This window comes from Rana temporaria, chromosome 5 (assembly GCF_905171775.1).
Source record: "Rana temporaria chromosome 5, aRanTem1.1, whole genome shotgun sequence".
Taxonomy (NCBI): domain Eukaryota; kingdom Metazoa; phylum Chordata; class Amphibia; order Anura; family Ranidae; genus Rana; species Rana temporaria.
The window spans coordinates 426,108,724-426,131,370 of NC_053493.1; the positions used below are offsets into that span (position 1 = coordinate 426,108,724).

The 22,647-nt window shown below is 49.1% G+C and overlaps 2 protein-coding genes across 6 annotated transcripts in view; one reads left to right on the forward strand and one right to left on the reverse strand.

The window, feature by feature from the left end:
* The first annotated feature begins 1,935 nt into the window (after positions 1 to 1,935).
* LOC120941741 (retinoic acid receptor responder protein 2-like) lies at positions 1,936 to 19,305 on the forward strand. Of its 4 annotated transcripts, none has more exons than XM_040355370.1 (6): positions 1,936 to 2,013; positions 8,911 to 9,124; positions 9,255 to 9,359; positions 10,002 to 10,100; positions 15,077 to 15,179; positions 18,733 to 19,305. In XM_040355370.1, exons 2-5 carry the CDS (start codon positions 8,942 to 8,944, stop codon positions 15,173 to 15,175), a joined length of 486 nt encoding a protein of 161 aa, XP_040211304.1. In that variant the 5' UTR covers positions 1,936 to 2,013; positions 8,911 to 8,941; the 3' UTR covers positions 15,176 to 15,179; positions 18,733 to 19,305. The 4 variants fall into 4 exon arrangements, with proteins under 4 accessions (XP_040211304.1, XP_040211302.1, XP_040211303.1 ...); XM_040355368.1 differs by lacking the exon at positions 1,936 to 2,013 and adding an exon at positions 2,517 to 2,624; XM_040355369.1 differs by lacking the exon at positions 1,936 to 2,013 and adding an exon at positions 2,875 to 2,889.
* A 1,040-nt stretch (positions 19,306 to 20,345) lies between these two features.
* LOC120941743 overlaps positions 20,346 to 22,647 on the reverse strand; it is a 33,407-nt gene continuing 31,105 nt past the window's right edge. For both annotated transcript variants that reach the window (XM_040355373.1, XM_040355374.1), the window contains exons 6-8: positions 22,348 to 22,503; positions 21,888 to 22,035; positions 20,346 to 20,783 (exon numbers count right to left, since the gene is read on the reverse strand). In XM_040355373.1, coding sequence (XP_040211307.1) covers positions 21,895 to 22,035; positions 22,348 to 22,503 — 297 coding nt within the window. In that variant the 3' untranslated portion in view covers positions 20,346 to 20,783; positions 21,888 to 21,894. The remainder of the gene's footprint in view (positions 20,784 to 21,887; positions 22,036 to 22,347; positions 22,504 to 22,647) is intronic.

Below are 22,647 nucleotides of genomic sequence, written 5' to 3' on the forward strand. Positions count from 1 at the left end.
CTCTGCCCTGTTGCAAGCGCCTCAGCTGGGAGTAGGAGCTTCACTACATCAGGTTGTCGTTGGGTAAAGGGACCACCTGCCCCAGCTTCCTGGAACTCCATAGTTGTTGCCAGTGCTGGGCAGAGGTTGGTAGGACTCTGCCCTGATGCCAGTGCTTCTACTGGGGACCCCGCTTCAGCTAACTGCTGGGGAAGGAGGCCGCCTTCCTCCACTCCCAGACTGTGGATCTGCTGCGGAAGGGGAATGGCTTCCTTCCCTCCCTTCATCTCGTACTGCAGCTCGTGAGTGAGGACAGCCTCCTCCCCTCCCTGGTCCTTGAACTGCTGCTGGGGAATAAGGACGGCCACCTCCTCTTCTGGACTGTGGGTCTGCCATTGGAGATGGACAACTACCTTCTCTCCCTGGTTCCCCCGGAGCTGCTGCTGGTGTAGGGCAGAGGTCTGTAGAACTCTTCTCTTCGGCCAGTGCTTCAGCCGGAGAAGGTTGATGTGGGGTTACAACATGTCCCATGTCCCTGTCAGTTGTGTGGGAGAAAGGATGGGTTGTTCCTCCTCATCAGCCAAGTCTAGTAATTACAGTCTCTGGAGCTGGTGGCGGGACATAGAGGTTCACCATCTCTTCTCCCTTGATCCCCGGAGCCGCTGAAGGTGCTGGGCAGAGGTTGGCAATGATCTGCCCCAATGCCAGAACTCCAGTTCAAAGCTTAGTAAATCTTACATCCTCCGATGTTAAATCCATGCTCTCTGGGATCTGTGGCACCTCCCTGGTCCTTGAACTGCCCCTGGGAGAAGGGCCGGCTGCTCCATCTCCCGTACCCTTCTCCGGCTTCTGGACAGATGCATTCCTCCATCTAAGCCCATCCTGTGCAGAAACAGATTTGTCAAGATGAGTGAGCGCTTGCTGCATCCGCCATAAAAGCTCCGCTTCCATTGCTGAATGGAGGGCAAAGCGCACTGGTACTCTGCCTCATTGCCGACACTCTAGCCAGGATTTCAAAGCTGTCAGTTGGTACCTCCTGATAGTCCCAAGCAAAGGGAGATCAGCCTAGCTGCTGAGCAGAGTCTAGCAGCCGTCTGTAGGTGATCTCCAGATACGATTCCTGAATGGCTAGAAACTCCAAAACTTCCTGTGCCCAGTGCCCTTCCGAGACATTCAGCCTCCGGTCTCTGTACTCCATGATTTCCTCCAAACGCCATTCCAGATCGCTCCGAAAGTCAGGGTCCTTGGACAGCCTTCAGTACACAAGCCCCAGGCTGCCAAAGCCAAAGCCTTCTGTCAAGCTGTCACCCGCTGTCCATGGGCACACTTGTGCTGTATACCTGCGGAGGGCTCTTTAGCTCTCGTCCAACCGCATCTCCCCCCGGACCAGCCTGCTTCACTCAGCTGTCCACTCCTTGTTCAGTTGTTCCCCCAAAAACAGCATCCGTGCTTCATATTGCGACAAGTACCTTTCCTGGATGGGGGGGACTTTTACCTTCATGGCACTGCTCACAGTCTAGTTGTTGGCGGACGGAATCATACCATCCCGCCAGAACCTAACACTGGTCCCCATTGCTGTATCAACATCTCTCGCAGCCTTCTGTGTACAGTGTGCCATATCTAGAGGAGTACCAGTGGTGGCCTGTCCAATAGGGGCGCAAAGGCCCCCTTAATCCATGCGTCCAGTCCCCTAATCTACATGCAGGGCACCGGATGCATGGATTCCAATTGTTATATTTTTTTTGAGGCGTGTGATTAGAGCCGGAGGCTTAAAAAGGGTGGGCTTGGGGCGCATGGCACTGTGCCCCAAGCCCACCCACTTGTGTGACAATAGCAAATTAAGGTTTGCTATTGTCTTCCTGATTCTCCTCCTAGCCAACCAGGAAGCCGGTGAGACCCAATTGGTCGAGAGGAGAAGAAACCGTATTGGCCGCCAAGGAAGGACACGGAACCCAGCAAGGAGGAGACACAGGGGAAGCCGGCGAGGAGGAGGATATGAAGGAATGATACGACAATGCCCACAACCTAGCTGGAGTAAGTTTCCCGAGCTGGAGTGCAGACTGACAGAGGGACACACAAACGACAGGGGGAGTGGGGGTTTGTGTGGACCACCCTACCGACTGACCGACGGGAGGACCATTGTCCCTGTACAGTGTGCCCCTCCTCCAATCTATGGGGGTACCATTGTCCCTGAACAGTGTGCCCCTCCTCCAATCTATGAAGGGGGTTGGGTCTTGGGGGGGGGGGAGAGACAGTTGCTTGTTGTGGGTTGTTATGGTCTGTAGTTGTGAAATATATTATTAATGTATTGCGTCATTCTCTAAAGTTCCATCAATTTGCTCAAAAGGCTTTCAGAGTTCAAATCTGCCCCCCTCCCAGATGCCCCCCACTCCTCAGATGCCCCCCCCCTCATCCCATAGATCCCCCCTCCCAGATGCCCCCCACTCCTCTTCTGGATTCTAAAAGCTGAGATGGTTCTGGGGGGTTAACTGGCCCCCCTTCCCTCTCTGGGCCGACCCCCCCCCCCCGCACTTCCTCTGCCTCTCCTCCTCTTCCCTGTTTTTCTCCTCCGCTGTCATTCCAAGAACCCTCCAGAGATCCGACGGACCCCCCGCAACCCAACCGGAGCGCCAGACCCAACACACGTATGTATTATATATTCTATATACAGAGACCCGACACACGTATGTATTATATATTCTATATACAGACCAGACACACGTATGTATTATATATTCTATATACAGAGACCCGACACACGTATGTATTATATATTCTATATACAGACCAGACACACGTATGTATTATATATTCTATACACAGACCAGACACACGTATGTATTATATATTCTATACACAGAGACCAGACACACGTATGTATTATATAATCTATATACAGACCCGACACACGTATGTATTATATATTCTATACACAGAGACCAGACACACGTATGTATTATATATTCTATATACAGAGACCCGACACACGTATGTATTATATATTCTATATACAGACCAGACACACGTATGTATTATATATTCTATATACAGACCAGACACACGTATGTATTATATATTCTATATACAGACCCGACACACGTATGTATTATATATTCTATATACAGACCAGACACACGTATGTATTATATATTCTATATACAGACCCGACACACGTATGTATTATATATTCTATATACAGAGACCCGACACACGTATGTATTATATATTCTATATACAGAGACCAGACACACGTATGTATTATATATTCTATATACAGACCCGACACACGTATGTATTATATATTCTATATACAGAGACCTGACACACGTATGTATTATATATTCTATATACAGAGACCAGACACACGTATGTATTATATATTCTATATACAGAGACCAGACACACGTATGTATTATATATTCTATATACAGACCAGACACACGTATGTATTATATATTCTATACAGACCCGACACACGTATGTATTATATATTCTATATACAGAGACCAGACACACGTATGTATTATATATTCTATATACAGAGACCCGACACACGTATGTATTATATATTCTATATACAGACCCGACACACGTATGTATTATATATTCTATATACAGACCCGACACACGTATGTATTATATATTCTATATACAGAGACCCGACACACGTATGTATTATATATTCTATATACAGACCCGACACACGTATGTATTATATATTCTATATACAGAGACCCGACACACGTATGTATTATATATTCTATATACAGAGACCAGACACACGTATGTATTATATATTCTATACACAGACCCGACACACGTATGTATTATATATTCTATACACAGAGACCCGACACACGTATGTATTATATATTCTATATACTGTGTTGTACTGTATATAATGTATGCCGGACTCAGGAAATGAAAGTGAAAGTCTGACTTTGTATAACATGATAGATATACAGAATGTTAGTCCAGCCCCTCCCCTCCCCCCCCCCCCGACGTTCTCCTATAAAGGGGACCCCCGCTGAGTACAAGGAGGCTGGAGCTGATATTTAACCCCCAATGTGTTATTGCGTGCAATAGAGAAACCTCCCAGAGACACGAACAATACAAACCACAACCCGGAATGATAGAGATTGGTGAAGAATTACTATAAAAGATAAGGGAGGATCCATGGAGGCGGAGTTTAGAACCTTCACTCCGTATTTCTAGGTCCATCACAAATCTGCATGTCAAGGAACGGCCTGACTTATCTTCAATGTGATTTTAAGGTGTATAATTGGGTGTTTACAATCTGTGTGATTTTATATACGATATTTAAAAAAATAAACATTTGATACATGGGAAAGGATTCACAGAGAACTACGGTTTAGCTAAAAGCACAGTTCCTGGCTGCATTACCCACCATTAATCCAGAGCTGTCCCGCACAGTACCTCTTCTTCACCACAAGAAGTCCTCAGTCTTCCAAGCTGCATGATCTCCATCTTCGGCCAATCAGGAAAACTGCATGATGGTTGGAATTCCTGGCCCCGCCCTCTGTGCAGAGAGCTGAGAGCGATGCTGATTTTCACACATCCGTGTTGTTGTTCTCTGCGCCATCCTGGAGTCAGTCAGGAGATCAAAAAAGTAAAAAGAAAAACAAGGATATAATACTGCCAGTGAGGGCCGGTGCCCCCCCCCCTCCCCCAGTCTGGGGTGGACACCGGCTACACAAGGGGGCTTTAACAAGACAGCCACTCAGCTTTGAGGCTTTGCTTTGTCAGACTGAATCCTCAAAAGGAGCTGTATAGCTGGAAGAATGGTGGGGGAGTCACTGCTCTGACATATTCACCTCTGTAGTGTAAATCTCATCTTGAGCTACTGAACTCTGTTAAAAAAACATGTATTTTTGCAAGAGGAGGTAAAGGGTTAATCAAAGATTGTAACCTGCTGACTGAATACAAAAATACAAAATATTTATATTTCTCATAATTATATAACAAAGATCAGGAAACAAAGGGGTAGATTCAGGAACGAATTACGTCGGCGTATCCATAGATACGCCGCGTAATTCCAAAGCTGCGCCGGCGTATCTATTTTCTGTATTCAGAAAGCTAGATACGCCGACTGTAGCCTAAGATACGACTGCCATAAGTCTCTTATCTTAGGGTGCATTCTCACGCTGGCCGCTAGGTGGCGTTCCCGTAGTTGTCAGCGTAGAGTATGCAAATTGCATACTTACGCCGATTCACAAACGTACGAGCGCCCGGCGGTCGTTTTTTACGTCGTTTGCGTACGTCGGTTTCGTCGTAAGGCTACTCTTGCTATTAGGAGGCACAGCCAATGGTAAGTATGATCGTCGTTCCCGCGTCGCGATTTTCAAACTTTACGTCGTTTGCGTAAGTCGTCCGTGAATGGCGCTGGACGCCATTTACGTTCACGTCGAAGCCAATGACGTCCTTGCGACGTCATTTACCGCAATGCACGTCGGGAAAATTTAGGGACGGCGCATGCGCGGTACGTTCGGCGCGGGAACGCGCCTAATTTAAATGATCCACACCCCCCTACGGGATCATTTGAATTGCGCGCGCTTACGCCAGCCCCTTTTACGCTACGCCGCCGCAATTTAAGGAGCAAGTGCTTCGTGAACACAGCGTTGTAATTTACGGCGGCGTAGCGTAAAGACGATACGCTGCGCTGCCGTATCAGTGCGCGCCCCTACCTGAATCTGGTCCATTGTTTTTATGTTTCATTTCTCCTCCTGATCATAAAAACAACGAGAGGAAATCCATACAAATCCATGACCCCGCCCCTTACATATATACAGTATCTATTTGTGCTGGAGGTGTATGTGTGGGGGGAGGAGCTACAGGGGAAGAAAGTTCAGGGTGTACCCGGGTAGAGAATACCGCTACCTTTCCCGGGATTGGCTGCTAGTGATCACCCAGAAGCACTGATCACGCCCCCCAAAAAAGGCCGCCGCATCGCCACTTGACTCACTGACTGGTACTTGTCCTGGCCGGCCGAGACCCGTTTTACCTTGTTCCAACGCTGGCCCTACACACTGCCCTGCAGTGATTGGACACAAGAGGCGGGATTTATGATTTCTCCAATCACAAGCAGGGGGTGGGGATTGTGCCTCTCCAGACATTCCCGGTCAGGGCAAGTACTGTGAGTAAAGCAGCGATGTGGCGCCATTTTCTGGTGGCATTAGATCGCTTTGGGGAGGGGGTGCTTGTGGCTGTGTCAGTTTCATTCTGGGCAGTGGCGGCTGGCGCTCCAAATTTTTTTGGGGGTGCAAACGAAAAAAGAAAAAAATTGCAGCCTCACTGTGCCCATCAAATGCAGTCACTATGCCATCAAACGCAGCCACTGTGCCATCCATTGTCACCACTGTGCCATGCCATCAAACGCACTCACTGTGCCATGCCATCAAACGCAGTCACTGTGCCATCAATTGTCACCACTGTGCCATGTCATCAAACGCAGTCACTGTGCCATGCCATCAAACGCAGTCACTGTGCAATGCCATCAAACACAGTCACTGTGCCATGCCATCAAACGCAGTCACTGTTCCATCAATTGTCACCACTGTGCCATGCCATCAAACTCAGTCACTGTGCCATGCCATCAAACTCAGTCACTGTGCCATCAATTGTCACCACTGTGCCATGCCATCAAACGCAGTCACTATGCCATCAATTCACACTACTGTGCCATGCCATCAAACTCAGTCACTGTGCCATGCCATCAAACTCAGTCACTGTGCCATCAATTGTCACCACTGTGCCATGCCATCAAACGCAGTCACTATGCCATCAATTCACACTACTGTGCCATGCCATCAAACGCAGTCACTGTGCCATGCCATCAAACGCAGCCACTGTGCCCCTCAATTGTCATCACTGTGCCATGCCATCAAACACAGTCACTGTGCCATGCCATCAAATGCAGCCACTGGGCCATCAATTGTCACCACTGTGCCATGCCATCAAACGCAGTCACTTTGCCATCAATTCACACTACTGTGCCATGCCATCAAACGCAGTCACTGTGCCATGCCATCAAACGCAGTCACTGTGCCATGCCATCAAACGCAGTCATTGTGCCATGCCATCAAACACAGTCACTGTGCCATGCCATCAAATGCAGCCACTGTGCCATCAATTGTCACCACTGTGCCATGCCATCAAAAGCAGCCACTGTGCCCCTCAATTGTCACCACTGTGCCCTTTAATTGTCGCCACTGTGCCCATTGTTGCCACTGTTCATGTCACTGTGCCCTTTAATTGTTGCCACTGTGCCCATTGTCGCTGCTGTGCCCTGTAAAATACCCCCCCACCCGGCACTTACCTTTCTCCTTCCACGTCCCTCGATGTCTTCTCCCGCCCTCGATGACCCTTCAGCCAATCAGGTTACCAATAACCAGAATCGGTGAACCTGATTGGCTGAGAGGGCCGTCAGTCTTATACAAGGAACGCACCTCCCGTACGTCCCGAGGATAAGCTTCCGGGAGCCGCTGGCTCTGATAGGCACTTCCGCACAGCCAACCAGCTGCCATTATTCAGGTAGTCGGCGCCCATCATCCGGCCATCTGAATAGTTGCCGCAGCGGCCGGCAACAATAACATAGATTCATGCAATGCACGAATCTATGTTATTCAGTGGCGGTGCGAGAGCCAGAGGGGGCGGCGCTCCAGCGCCCTCTATAGACGGACCGCCACTGATTCTGGGACACTGTGGGGTGGATTCAAGAAGCAATTGCGCCTGTGTAACCATAGGTTACACAGCGCAATTGCTTACTTGCCCCGGCGTAACGAATGCTCCTGATTCAGGAACCTCGTTACGCCGACTGCAGCCTAAGATCTGCGCGGCATAAGGCTCTTATGCCCTCATATCTTAGGCTGCATTCTTACGTTGGCCGCTAGGTGGCGTTCCCGTTGTGCTCAGCGTATAGTATGCAAATTGCATACTAACGCCGATTCACAACGTTGCGCGAGCCCTGTGTACGCAATTTACGTTGTTTCCGTACGGCGGTTTTTGCGTAAGGCTGCCCCTGCTATTAGCAGGGGCAGCCAATGTTACATATACCCGTCGTTCCCGCGTCGCAAAATTTTAATTCTACATAGTTTGCGTAAGTGATTCGTGAATAGCGCTGGACGCCATTCACGTTCACTTTGAAGCAAATGAAGGCCTTGCGACGTCATTTGCCGCAATGCACGTCGGGAAAGTTTCCCGACGGAGCATGTGCTCTACGATCGGCGCGGGAACGCGCCTAATTTAAATGATTCCCGCCCCCTACGGGATCATTTAAATTGCGCGCGCTTGCACGGGCATTTTGCCGGCGCGCCCGCGCAATTTACGGAGCTTCTGCTCCGTGAATCAAGGGCAGCGGAGCAAATTTGCGGGGGCGCAGGGCAAAAACGTTGCCTCCGTAAATAATGCGCAATTCTAGCTGAATCCGGGCCTGTATTGTCCTGGAAAGAAGGAGCTCGGGACAGACCGGCAAAATGCGGGACTGTCCCGGGCAATTCGGGACATGCGGTCACCCTAGGCGGGACAGAGTGCGATGGGGAGGGGGTCCAGTGTAAAGTTCACCTTACTTACACTTTAAGTGGGGAGACCTGGAACTGTACCTTCGGCCTTCTTACTTACTGTGGTGCCCCCCAAGAGGTGGTTTCCTCCGTTTTTATGTGTTCCCCCCCCCGCAGAGGGTGGTACTTCCCGAAAAAGCCCGGGAAAACCTGGCCAGCAGAGTTAACCCTTATTACGACCTCAGCAGGGAAAGCATAGCTAAACAGTGCAATTAACTTACCTAACTGCGGGGTGTATTGGATCACAGAAGACTCGGGAAATGGTTTTATCTGATATTAGCACAGCTTCAGTATTTGCTGGATTTGATGTCCCTCCCCTCTGTGACCGACGTGACGCTTTGACTTCCATTATCAGGTGACTGAGCTCCACTCCAAAAAGGACCGCCATGAATCTGGCCGCAGGATGGGGACTGGTCAGCGCTCTGCTGGTCCTCAGAGTCCAGGCCGATGTCCTGACAGAAGAACTGTCCGACAACCAGAACCAGATGGTCCGGCTGGTGATGGAGAAGTTCCACCAGAGAGATCTGCAGAACGCATACAGGATGACGTCCGTAGTGAAGGCCGAGGAGGTGAGTGCCGGGGGGAGCTCAGGGTATTCTGGGGCCCCTCCACAACAGGAGTTAGAGGCCCGATAATTATTGGGCGGAGCATAACAGCAAATGTAACCCCGCCCCCTTCACTGTCTTCACCTTCTTGCAGGTTTACAATTCCGGGATATTCGTCAATGTGGAGTTTCTGGTGAAACAGACGTCATGCCGCAAACATGACTGGAGCAAACCGGACTGCAAGGTCGTAAAAAACGCAGTAAGTGTCTGATAAGCCTGGTGATTGGTGGGTTATATACCAGGGTGGGGCTATAGGGGGCGGAGCTTAGGGCCTCATTTTTATATTACTTTAACCCGTACATCATGTATTACACACTCCACACTGCTCCACTCTGTACATTGCGAATGAATTACTCCACACTGCTCCACTCTGTACATTGCGAATGAATTACTCCACACTGCTCCACTCTGTACATTGCGAATGAATTACTCCACACTGCTCCACTCTGTACATTGTGAATGAATTACTCCACATCTCTCCACTCTGTACATTGTGAATGAATTACTCCACACTGCTCCACTCTGTACATTGCGAATGAATTACTCCACACTGCTCCACTCTGTACATTGCGAATGAATTACTCCACACTGCTCCACTCTGTACATTGCGAATGAATTACTCCACACTGCTCCACTCTGTACATTGCGAATGAATTACTCCACACTGCTCCACTCTGTACATTGCGAATGAATTACTCCACACTGCTCCACTCTGTACATTGTGAATGAATTACTCCACATCTCTCCACTCTGTACATTGTGAATGAATTACTCCACACTGCTCCACTATCTGACCTCTCTCACCTGATGATCATGTGTTCCTATTGTTTTGTCTCCACAGAGGACCTATAACTGCTTTGGTTGTTACAAGTTTGAATACGACGCTCACTCTGTTATATCTAAGGTTGAAGAATGCATCCTGACACGAAACTTAAGGGCGGTAAGTTTCAAACCAAAGAATGCGAATCAGTCCTTCCTGGTATCAGTTCTCCAGTTTCACTTCATCCAGCAGGTGGACACTTACATCTGTTTTATTAAATATTATGTTTCCTACTACCTTCCATCAGTGACCAAATATACTGTGGCCCAGATTCAGGTAGGGGCGCGCACTGATACGGCGGCGCCTCGGTAAATTACTGGAGCTACGCTGCATTCACGAAGCATTTGCTCCGTAATTTGCGGCGGCGTCTCGTAAAAGGGGCCGGCGTAAGCGCGCGTAATTTAATTGATCCCGTAGGGGGCGTGGATCATTTAAATTAGGCGCGTTCCCGCGCCGAACGTACTGCGCATGCTCCGTCGGGAAAATTTCCCGACGTGCATTGCGGTAAATGACGTCGCAAGGACGTCATTGGCTTCGACGTGAACGTAAATGGCGTCCAGCGCCATTCACGAACGAGTTACGCAAACGACGCAAAATTTGAAAATCGCGACGCGGGAACGACGTCCATACTTACCATTGGCTGCGCCTCCTAATAGCAGGAGCAGCCTTACGGCGAAAAACGACGTACGCAAACGACGTAAAAAACGAGCGCCGGGCGCGCGTACGTTTGTGAATCGGCGTTAGTATGCAATTTGCATAATCTACGCTGACAATTACGGGTGCGCCACCTAGCGGCCAGCGTCAGAATGCACCCTAAGATACGACGGCGTAAGAGACTTATGCCAGTCGTCTCTTAGGCTACAGTCGGCGTATCAAGCTTTCTGAATACAGAAAGTAGATACGCCGGCGCTACTTAGCAATTACGCTGCGTATCTATGGATACACCGGCGTAGTTGCTTTCTGAATCTACCCCAGTATGTGTAGAAAAAACACTAAAATTAATTACTTGGAGGGTCGATGGGAATTTTGTGCCTTACAATGGAGGTCAGTAGGTGGAAAGTAATAGTTCATAGCAGGAAGAATTCTCCTTGTGACGGACTCACCCGGGACAGAGGCTTTTGGAGGGGACTGAATGCCTACCGACTATGGGCCCTGGTATTTGGGGGGGCTACAAGCATTTAGGAAGATGTTCTTGTAACGGACCTATGTATTCTGCCTGGACATCTAGAATAATCATGCAGTGAGGCATACAAAGAACCGCATGACTTGTTACAATTGGATGTACCACATTATATTCTGAGCTCAAAGGGTTAATTGTAGAGTGACTCTTTTCTAATGTCCCCTTCTTCAGCTAATTGACTCTCTTTTGTGTATTGTACTACCAGTTAAGCAGTCTCCTGTCAGGTGTATGCTGATGGGATGATCTGTGAGTGTGTATTGTTCTAAAGGTTAATTGAATTCTATTGATAAAGGAATGTGTCTGGTCAGGTCATGTTAAACATAGCTCGGAGCCGAACCGTCTAGATACTGATTAAGTGATTAGCTTAAGGGGATGACATTATTTCAAAGTATCTGTATTGAAGCCCCCCTGTGTGAGGAGGGGGGCGGAGATTGTCATTGTTCCTGTAACAGCTTGTAACCAGATATAAACCAGCAGCATGTACCATTAAATTCAGTCTATTTTGACCCTTCATAACGCAGCCGCGTCTCGTTCTTAAAAGGGGACTCCATGGGACTATTAATCTGCTCCTTTCACAGCCGAGCCTGACTCTCTCTCTCTCTCTCTCTCTCTCTCTGCATCTTGTGGATGGGATGATACCGGTTTTACTTGCATACAGCAACTTTCCAGGGAAAAGGACGTCTCCAACGGCTGATACCCTCTCACTACCTGGGTAGCCGTTACAGTTCTGTTATGCAAAAGGACATTATTAAGGAGGCCATGATGGTTTCTGCCAGCTTGGGACGTAGTAGACAGTTGTATGTGAAAAGAACGCTGGTTAATGAGATCTGGGAAGCCCCGGGGTCTCCTGGTGCCTACTAGTCTGAAGGGTCTTTCACCCATTGGTAATTGTGCTAATTAACACACCATTGTCATCTAGCAAACTACTATTGAGGAATGTGTTTATACTTTGTAATAATTAGGGTTGTCCCGATACCACTTTTTTAGGACGGAGTACAAGTACCGATACTTTTTTTAAATCCCATGTGACAGTGGCACATGTGTCAGTATTATTATTATTCTATTTTTTTATATATTTTTTTTATTTATTTTTTACAATTTGTTTAATTTTTTATTTTATTTTTTACAATGCTTTCTTTTTTTTTTAAGGGGGGTGTGGTGGAATGGACAGTGTCAGTGGGCCGGATTCAGATACCTGAGCGTATCTGTCCGGCCGGCGTAACGTATCTCCGATACGTTACGCCGCTCTAACTTTGGGCGCGAGTTCTTTATTCAGAAAGAACTTGCGCCCTGAGTTACGGCTGCGTAACGTATGTGTTGCGGCGTAATGCCGCGTAATTCAAATGGGGATGTAGGGGGCGTGTTTTATTTAAATTTGTCTTGACCCTGCGTTTTTTACGTTTTTTTTGAACGGCGCCGTCCGTAAAATATCCCAGTGTGCATTGCTCTAAATGACGTCGCAAGGACGTCATTGGTTTCGACGTGAACGTAAATTACGTCCAGCCGCATTCACGAACGACTTACGCAAACGACGTAAAAAATTCTAAACTCGGCGCGGGAACGACGGCCATACATAACATTAGTTACGCCTCATATAGCAGGGGTAACTTTACGCCGAAAAAAGCCGAACGCAAACGACGTAAAAACAAAGCGCCGGGCGGGAGGTCGTTTGTTTCTGAATCGGCGTAAATACTTATTTGCATACTCCTCGCGTAAAAATACGGAAGCGCCACCTAGCGGCCAGCCTGAAATTGCAGCCTAAGATCCGACGGTGTAAGAGACTTACACCAGTCGGATCTTAGGAATATCTATGCGTAACTGATTCTCTGAATCAGGCGCATAGATACGACTGAGCGCACTCAGAGATACCCCGTCGTATCTCTTTCTGAATCTGGCCCAGTGTGTTTTTTATTTAATTTTTTATTTTTTACAATTCATTTTTTTTATTATTTATTGCAATAAAAAAAAAATTTATCAGTCCTGTTGGGGGGCTTTGGTGAGATATCAGGGGTCTTAACAGACCTGTGACATCTCCCCTCTGAGACAGAGAAAGGGACTAGGGACACAGATTCCCCAGTCCCTTTCTCAGCAGCCTCAGCTGCACTGAAAATGAATGGAGAGAAGACAGCGGCTCCTCTCCATTCATAAACTGAAACATTGTAAACACAGTTTATGATGTTTCAGTTATGTGAATGTACAGAGTCAGTGATCACTGGCTCTGTACATTCGGAAAAGGTAGGAGCCAGATTTACCGGCTCCTACCGCCCGCTCTCCATCCTGACAGGTCGAGGGGGTGGAGGAGGAGAACTGAGGGGGGACACGGCTGTAGCACGGAGGGGGGACACGGCTGTAGCACGGAGGGGGGACACGGCAGCAGCACAGAGGGGGGACACGGCAGCAGCACGGAGGGTGGAGACGGCAGTAGCATGGAGGGGGGACACGGCAGCAGCATGGAGGGGGAAGATGGCAGCAGCACGGAGGGGGACACGGCAGCAGCACGGAGGGGGGAGACGGCAGCAGCACGGAGGGGGGACATGGCAGCAGCACGGAGGGGGGACACGGCAGCAGCACAGAGGGGGGACACGGCAGCAGCACGGAGGGGGACACGGCAGCAGCGCGGAGGGGGGAGACGGCAGCAGCACGGAGGGGGGAGAGGGCAGCAGCATGGAGGGGGGACACGGCAGCAGCACGGAGGGGGGAGACGGCAGCAGCACGGAGGGGGGACATGGCAGCAGCACGGAGGGGGGGGCACGGAGGGGGGACAGGGCAGCAGCACGGAGGGGGGAGACGGCAGCAGCACGGAGGGGGGAGACGGCAGCAGCACGGAGGGGGGAGACGGCAGTAGCATGGAGGGGGGAGACGGCAGTAGCACGGAGGGGGGACAGGGCAGCAGCACGGAGGGGGGACACGGCAGCAGCACGGAGGGGGGACAGGGCAGCAGCACAGAGGGGGGACACGGCAGCAGCACGGAGGGGGGACACGGCAGCAGCACGGAGGAGGGACACGGCAGCAGCACGGAGGGGGGACACGGCAGCAGCACGGAGGGGGACACAGCAGCAGCATGGAAAAAGAGACGGCAGCACGGAGGGAGATGGCAGTATGGAGGGGGACACGGAGGGGTACAGTAGCAGAATGGAGGGGGGCTGGAGGAGGATACGAGGACAGTCAGCGGTGATCGGTGCTTGTAACTCCCCCACCAAACTGATCACCCTGACTGTCCAGGTATCGGGTGAAGCATGTACTCGGGCAAATGCTCGGTGTCGGTCCCGATACTAGTATCGGTATCGGGACAACCCTAGTAATAATGCGTATTGTACTTTGAGTTTGATGCCGGCAAGTCTGACCTGGAATGAGATCCAGTGCACAGAGGAGGCAAGTATAAAAAAAATGTTTTCTTTTTAAAACAAGCCTTTACAATCACTTAAGCCCTTTCTCTGAGGATAACACTGACTGAGGGAACATGGAAGAAGCTGGGAGGGCCTGACTACTCTAACTAGCACTAAACAGGAGGGGAGGAGAGAGGGAGAAACCAAATCACATAGTAAACGGGTTGCAGTGGCTCAAAACTGCCTCTAGATGTCAGCATAATACAAAACAATAATGGCCCCCATGCAATTCAATACTAGAGATAAATGTTGAACAGAACATGCATGTAACTGCAGCCTGATGCACAAATACAGAAGGTGTGGACAGACCTGCCCTGCAATGCATCCCATGCCGTGCGTTATTTTCTTTTGCTGGGTCTTGGCAAAGAATATTCTGCAACAATGTAACACGTGTTAGGATTTCCGGACAGAACATACATGTGTCAGCGGGATCAGAGATTTTCAACCATATTTGGCTCTGGCTTTTAATTTTGACAAAGCAGCTGTGTAATGTGATCTCCCCTCCTCTCTCTCTCTCTCTCTCTCTAAAGGGGCGTCAGAATCAGAGGAATGATCTGTGTAAGGAGGTGGAGAAGAAGGACCCTGAGAGGACGATTCCCGGGGTGTACAGCTTTCTGAAAACAGAGTGAGGGGGGTGAGTGTGACGGAGATCTTGGGGTGATCCGGGAGGATCGGATCTGGTGATGATCTCTCCCGCTGATTCATTATAACCTCCAGTCTGCTGTAACAAAGTATCCATATCAGACCACCAACGTGCTGAGCACTGACCACCCATGATAAAGCAAAGTCATGCTGAAGGGGATGCGCTCATCTGCAGGAAACTGTGGTGGAATGCGGTCCGGGTTTTTACCAGCCACCTTAGCAGGGTTGGTTCCGGACAGGATTTTTTTTCTCACAGAATAGGTGCAGGAACTCCCCTCTCACAAGCCACCCCTTGTCCCCGCCCCTCCCACCTCCGAGCACCCTCAGATGTCTCCGCCCCCTACCCACCTCCAAGCACCCTCAGATGTCTCCGCCCCCTACCCACCTCCAAGCACCGTCAGATGTTTCCACCCATAACCCACCTCCCAGTACCACGTACCACCTATTTTAGAGAAAACAGAACCAAGTATCATTTTGTGGTGCTAAGTACCGTATTTATCGGCGTATACCGCGCACTTTTTTGCCCTGAAAATCAGGGCAAAACCGTGGGTGCGCAGTATACGCTGATACCCGCTTTCCCGCGCCGAGTTTGAATACTGCGCCGACATATACAGAGCGCAGTACACTCGTGTATTGTCGGGCAGTCTCGGCTCCTCCCGCGCTGACGTCCTGGACGCACAGGACGTGAGCGCGAGAGTAGCCGAGCATTGCCGACAATACACGAGTGTACTGCGCTCTGTATATGTCGGCGCAGTATTCAAACTCGGCGTGGGAAACGAGCGGGGAGGACGCGAGGACGCCGCAGAAGGACGCCGGACCCGACGAAGAGGACACCCAAAGCCGCAGACGGACGCTGGACCCGACGAGGCCGCCGATGGACGCCGCACAAGACACCAAAACTGTAAGTACAAAAAACTTTTTTCCACAGGATTCGGGGCAACTTTAGGGGTGCGCGCTATACGCGGGAGCGCGCTATACCCCGATAAATACGGTAATCTGTATGAAATGTAGTAATTATAATAAGAAAAGCAGTAAAATGCAGGCAGCAACGATAGCCCCCACCCCAAAAAAAATAGAATCCCCCCCCCTGCAATAATAGACACCCCCAAAAATACTGCCTGGCAACAACAGATCTACCTCAGGAATAATAGACCCCTCCAGCAAAAATAGACCCCTCCAGCAATAATAGACCCCCTCCAGCAACAATAGACCCCCCTCCAGCAATAATAGACCCCTTCCTCAACATCCCCCAGCAGCCAACATTAATAGACCCTCCAGCAGCCAGCAAAAACAGACCCCTCCCTCAACAGTAGATCCCTCCCAGCAACAATTGACCCACTAGCAACACAAGAACCCCCCCCCCCAGCAACAATAGCTTCCCCAGCAGCTGACGTCATTGGACCCCTCAACACACCCCACTAGCCCTTGCCACTGCATATATTCAGTGCTGGAGGTGCCGGAACTGCATTCCCCCACGTTCCTGCTGGAAAAAAGCCCTGGCTCCGGACCAGATTTTACGGGCCACTTGTGTCCACCAGCAGGTGATATAAATAAAGAAGGACTGGAGAAAAAAGATTGCCCCTGGCCCAGGGGACTCAGGAAGCCAAACCCGAGAGAGCTACTGATGTGATGACTGATTTGTGAGAGACAGAATCTTTGTTTTGTGGGTGACTCGGAGAATCCCTTCTCCTCTGAGTTAGGATCCTGAACTGTCTAGGTTGTGCCTGGATGGCGAGGCTTTATTTTCTGTTTTGTTTATTTCATTTTTATGCAACCTTTATAAAATAAAACTGGCTACAAGTCAGATATTAAGAAAACCAGACAGGTTGGACTACTCTTTTTCCCAGGGAAGGTGATCCCCATTGAGATATCCCCCCACAACCCTGAGGGAGGGACAATATGGGAAGGTTGGACAGAAGCAGTAGGAGGGATGATATATACAAGGTTGGGCAGGAGCAGAAAGAGGGACAAGGTTGGGTAGGAGGAGGGACGATATAGACAAGGTTGGGTAGGAGGAGGGACGATATAGACAAGGTTGGTTAGGAGGAGGGGGGAGGGATGATATGGACAAGGTTGGTTAGGAGGAGGGGGAGGGATGATATGGACAAGGTTGGGCAGGAGGAGGGGCATTATGGACAAGGTTGGGAAGGAGGAGGGGCAATATGGACAAGGTTGGGTAGCTGGAGTGGGAGGAATTATATGGACAAGATTGGATAGGAGCAGTAGGAGGGATGATATGGACAAGGTTGGGTAAAAGGAGATGTAACGGAATGGCACGTGACACCCAGAGACCTTTGAAGGATGTGGGGTACTCCTGTGTCAGCGTCACTAATGATTCTTGGGTCTAGGGTCATCCTATGCCCCTTTTGGGCATAGGATGGCTGAGAAATGATAATTCATGTTTTGCAGGATATCTTAGAATATTACAAGTTGTTCCTTTTGAACAGGTCAATAGACTCCTAAGATATTCCATTGTCCATTGTGTGATGCTAATACTGTTTTCTGTCTATTGTACTAATTAAGTCTGTAAAGCTCAGATGTCTAACTTTGAGGTGTTAATTGAGTCTAATGACACTGTATGGTGTGAAAAGCCTATTGATGATCAGGTGTGAATAGCTTATTGTCGGAGACAGAACGTCTGTCATAGGAAAGTGTATTATGCAGGTGAACCGCTTATTGTCGGAGTCAGGAGGTCTGGGGGATAATGAACTCATCTGAATGTCACTATCTATAAGAATGTGTATGAAGCCCCATTGTGTGATGTTTTGGGGTGGAGAGTTTCATTGTCCATGTAACAGCTTTTTGGTTGTGAACTGTATAAAAACCTGAGTTTTACCATTAAAAGATTCATTCATTTTTGCAACCAGTAACAGAGATGTTGTCTTGTTTATTCTGGGGGAAATCCAATGGATCATGTCTGCTGGATTGTGGAGTGTCGGATAAGCTGGTTGATGGAATGGAAATTGTAAATGGTGCTGACCGTCACAGGAGGGATGATGTGAACAAGGTTGGGTGGGAGCAGGAGGAGGAATAAAATGGACAATATTGGGTTAGAGAAGGGATGATATGGACAAGGTTGGGTAGGAGGAGGGGCAATATGGACAAGGTTGGGTAGGTGGAGGGGGAGGAATTATATGGACAAGATTGGATGGGAGCAGTAGGAGGGATGATATGGACAATGTTGGGTTAGAGAAGGGATGATATGGACAAGGTTGGGAAGGAGGAAGGGGAGGAATTATATGGACAAGATTTGATAGGAGCAGGAGGAGGGGTGATATGGACAAGGTTGGGTGGGAGCAGGAGGAGGGATGATATGGACAAGGTTGGGTAGGAGCAGGAGGAGGGATGATATGGACAAGGTTGGGTAGGAGCAGGAGGAGGGATGATATGGACAAGGTTGGGGAGGAGGAGGAGGAGGGATGATATGGACAAGGTTGGGTAGGAGCAGGAGGAGGGGTGATATGGACAAGGTTGGGTAGGAGCAGGAGAAGGGATTTGGAATTGGCCCTCATTCTCCACACTGATTATTTCTCTTTCTTTTCAGCTCCAGTCTAGAGGTTGGATGAGAAGATCCTGAATCCCGGATAGTGGGGAAGATCCCGTTTCCCCTCCCCCGCCCTCCTCCTATAATCCTCTGTATCTGTATATAGTATAAGAGAACCTCCCTATGAATATTGGGGTCACAGTCCTGTAGCGGAGTGTGATGTACGGAAGGGTCACACTATTGTAGGATGGGAATCATTTTTTTTTTATCTTGCTGTTTGTTTGTTTTTGTTTAGTTTTTTTTCTCCCTCTCCTCCATATATTGTTAACTTTCGGGTATTATTTTACTTTTCTTTGACATTTAATTATATGGAACATATATATAGTCTTTGTCATTTCCTTATGGTAGAATAACGTTTTGCTTGTATTGTTCACCACTTATTAACAAAAACAAAGTTTGGAAAACAAAGTGGATCCTGAGGAAGCACACTCCGGGACGAAACGCGTCGATTCCAACCACTTTTCCTCTTGATGCTCTAGGGATTGTATTATATGCTTGGAAGTGACCATTATATGCTTTACAATGCATTGAATATTTTTACTATGTCAAATAAACATTACTTTTTTAATATCATTATTCTATGTGGTTATACTGTTAGGAACGCTCAAACCCCCCCACCCCCCACCCCTTGTTCCCCTAATCTCCCTGTGGGGGAGATATGGGGATACTCTTCCTTTAAATTGGTCTACTATTTGGGGATTAGGCCTGTCTCTAGACCTGTTATCTAGATAAACACCATAAATAAAATACACTATATTACCAAAAGTATTGGGACGCCGGCCTTTACACACACATGACCTTTAATGACCCCCCAGTCTTAGTCTGTAGGGTTCAATATTGAGTTGGCTCTGCCCTTTGCAGCCATAACAGCTCCACCTCTTCTGGGAAGGCCGTCCACAAGGTCCATAAAGACATGGATGAGCGAGTTCGGGGTGCAGGAACTTGACCGGCCTGCACAGAGTCCTGACCTCAACCCGATAGAACACCTTTGGGATGAATTAGAGCGGAGACTGTGAGCCAGGCCTTCTCATCTAACACCAGTGCCTGACCTCACAAATGCGCTTCTGGAAGAACGGTCAAACATTTCCTAAACCTTGTGGAAGGCCTTGAGCGTGCAGCCCCTCCCCCTTGAACCCTACAAGGCCACATGGCGAAACACCTTGTCCACCATGTTGATGAGGACAAGGGCCTCGCCCCTAAAATCCCAAAACAGTTCCTGTGGTGGGCTTATTGGAACCTGGAAGCCCTCTTTAACCACTTCCCGCCCGGTCAATGGACAATTGACGTCCGGGAAGTGGTTGTGAAATCCTGACTGGACGTCTATTGACGTCCTGCAGGATTTCATGTCCGTGGGGGCGCGCAGCGCGGCGATCGGTGATGCGGGGTGTCAGTCTGACACCCCGCATCTCCGATCTTGGTAAAGAGCCTTTCGGCGGAGACTCTTTACCAACCAACCCCCAGGTTGGTGCCAGCACAAGTCTGACCGCTGGTAATATCCAGGCTTGGAATGGCGTCTGGTGGATTTCTGTGCCGTCGGGGGGAATAGATTAAGTGACGGACAGGAAGTACCTTGTATAGTCAGAGAAGGGAAATCTCGTTAGGACACAATGTGATACATTGTAATATTTATTGATGTCTGTATACAGGACAGAAGACAGAATTATATATATTATTAATTCTCCACTTTATTAAAGTTACCCCTCCCCCTCCCCCCCTCCCCCTACTCCGCAGTCAGCAGAGCCGTCACACAAAGCAGGCTGAGCCGCAGAGCTGACGCTCTAACAGGATGATATGAGGTTGGTCACTGGTGATTGGTGTTTCCTATAATGCGCCCTTGTGGGTTATCGATCATGTTGTGAAAATATAATAATTAGGTACACGCCCCCTTTCCTGTCTAGCTAATTTGCATAATGTGTCACTACCACTACAATGACTGAATACTGGTGAACGTGCGACAGACGGACGGACGCCTCCGATGAGCCCGGCCTATCATCCGGCCAAAAGACCTCCTCTCCCGGGAATACGGTCAGAGAACAGCGCCGGCCCCCCATCTGTAGAGGACAGAAATGGGACAAATCCATCAATAATATACCTCTGGCGGGGAAAGGGTTAATGCATAAAACTGAGAGCATAGTCATGTCATGTGACCACCCTGAGCCAATGCAGTGAGTGCTGGCAGTGTAGTGCTGTCATGTGACTATGATAAGCCAATGTAGTGAGCGCTGGCAGTGTAGTTGTGTCATGTGACTAGTATAAGCCAATGTAGTGAGTGCTGGCAGTGTACTGGTGTCATGTGACTATTATAAGCCAATGTAGTGAGTGCTGGCAGTGTAGTGGTGTCATGTGACTATTATAAGCCAATGTAGTGAGTGCTGGCAGTGTAGTGGTGTCATGTGACTAGTATAAGCCAATGTAGTGAGTGCTGGCAGTGTAGTGGTGTCATGTGACTAGTATAAGCCAATGTAGTGAGTGCTGGCAGTGTAGTGGTGTCATGTGACTAGTATAAGCCAATGTAGTGAGTGCTGGCAGTGTAGTGGTGTCAGGTGACTATGATAAGCCAATATAGTGAGTTCTGGCAGTGTAGTGGTGTCATGTGACTAGTATAAGCCAATGTAGTGAGCACTGGCAGTGTAGTGGTGTCATGTGACTATTATAAGCCAATATAGTGAGTTCTGGCAGTGTACTGGTGTCATGTGACTATGATAAACCAATGTGGTGAGTGCTGGCAGTGTAGTGGTGTCATGTGACTAGTATAAGCCAATGTAGTGAGTGCTGGCAGTGTAGTGGTGTCATGTGACTATGATAAGCCAATATAGTGAGTTCTGGCAGTGTAGTGGTGTCATGTGACTAGTATAAGCCAATGTAGTGAGTGCTGGCAGTGTACTGGTGTCATGTGACTATGATAAGCCAATGTAGTGAGTGCTGGCAGTGTACTGGTGTCATGTGACTATGATAAGCCAATATAGTGAGTTCTGGCAGTGTACTGGTGTCATGTGACTATGATAAGCCAATGTAGTGAGCGCTGGCAGTGTAGTGGTGTCATGTGACTATGATAAGCCAATGTAGTGAGTGCTGGCAGTGTAGTGGTGTCATGTGACTATGATAAGCCAATGTCGGAAAGTGGCAGTTGATTGAGGTCATGTGATCCTTCTTACCGGCAGATCAGTCCTCCTCGCTGGAGCTGGAATCATCCACAATGGACCCAAGAGGAGATCTACAGCCAAGATGGCGGCAGCGTTCTTCCACCCTGCTTCTGATTGGCTGAAATCTGCTGCGCCGTGGAGGATGCCTGACCCTGGAGATCTGTGGAAAAGAGGGACCTGGTCATTTTTGGGACACGGGGGCCCACATTTCACATTAACCAACACCCAATCAGAGCAACCCGGGGACCATTGCAGACAGAAGAATGGAGCCAAACCTTCTTCTGAGGTCAGATACATTGGTGGGGTTTCAGCAGACTGAGGAGGACTCAGACTGTCCTCCATCTTATAGGTCTCTCACATGTTTCAGTCTTTGGAGCTTTGTTGGGCAGTACTAGTAATAAAGTAATGGCCGGTCTCCCGGTGGCACCCCAAGCCCTGTGAAAACAACAATAAGGATGAGCCATTCCCTCACCTCTTCACTGGAACTGGAAGATTCAAATCTCCAATTGGGGTTCTCATAGGGCGCTCCCCGCGGGGCCTGCCACACCCTCTGTCTGCCTGTTATTGGGACCTTCATGACCACCCCGGCCTTGGTGGTGGTGGTGGTGGTGGCGGTGGTGGTGCCGCTCTGCCAGGAGAGAAAGAAATCAAACTCATTGATGGTGGAATGATGTGCATTCATTTATAGAGCTGCAGAGAACAACAACAAATGACAACCATGTGCTTGTCTCCATTATAACTCAAGGTGGACAGGCTGGTCCACCTCCACTGG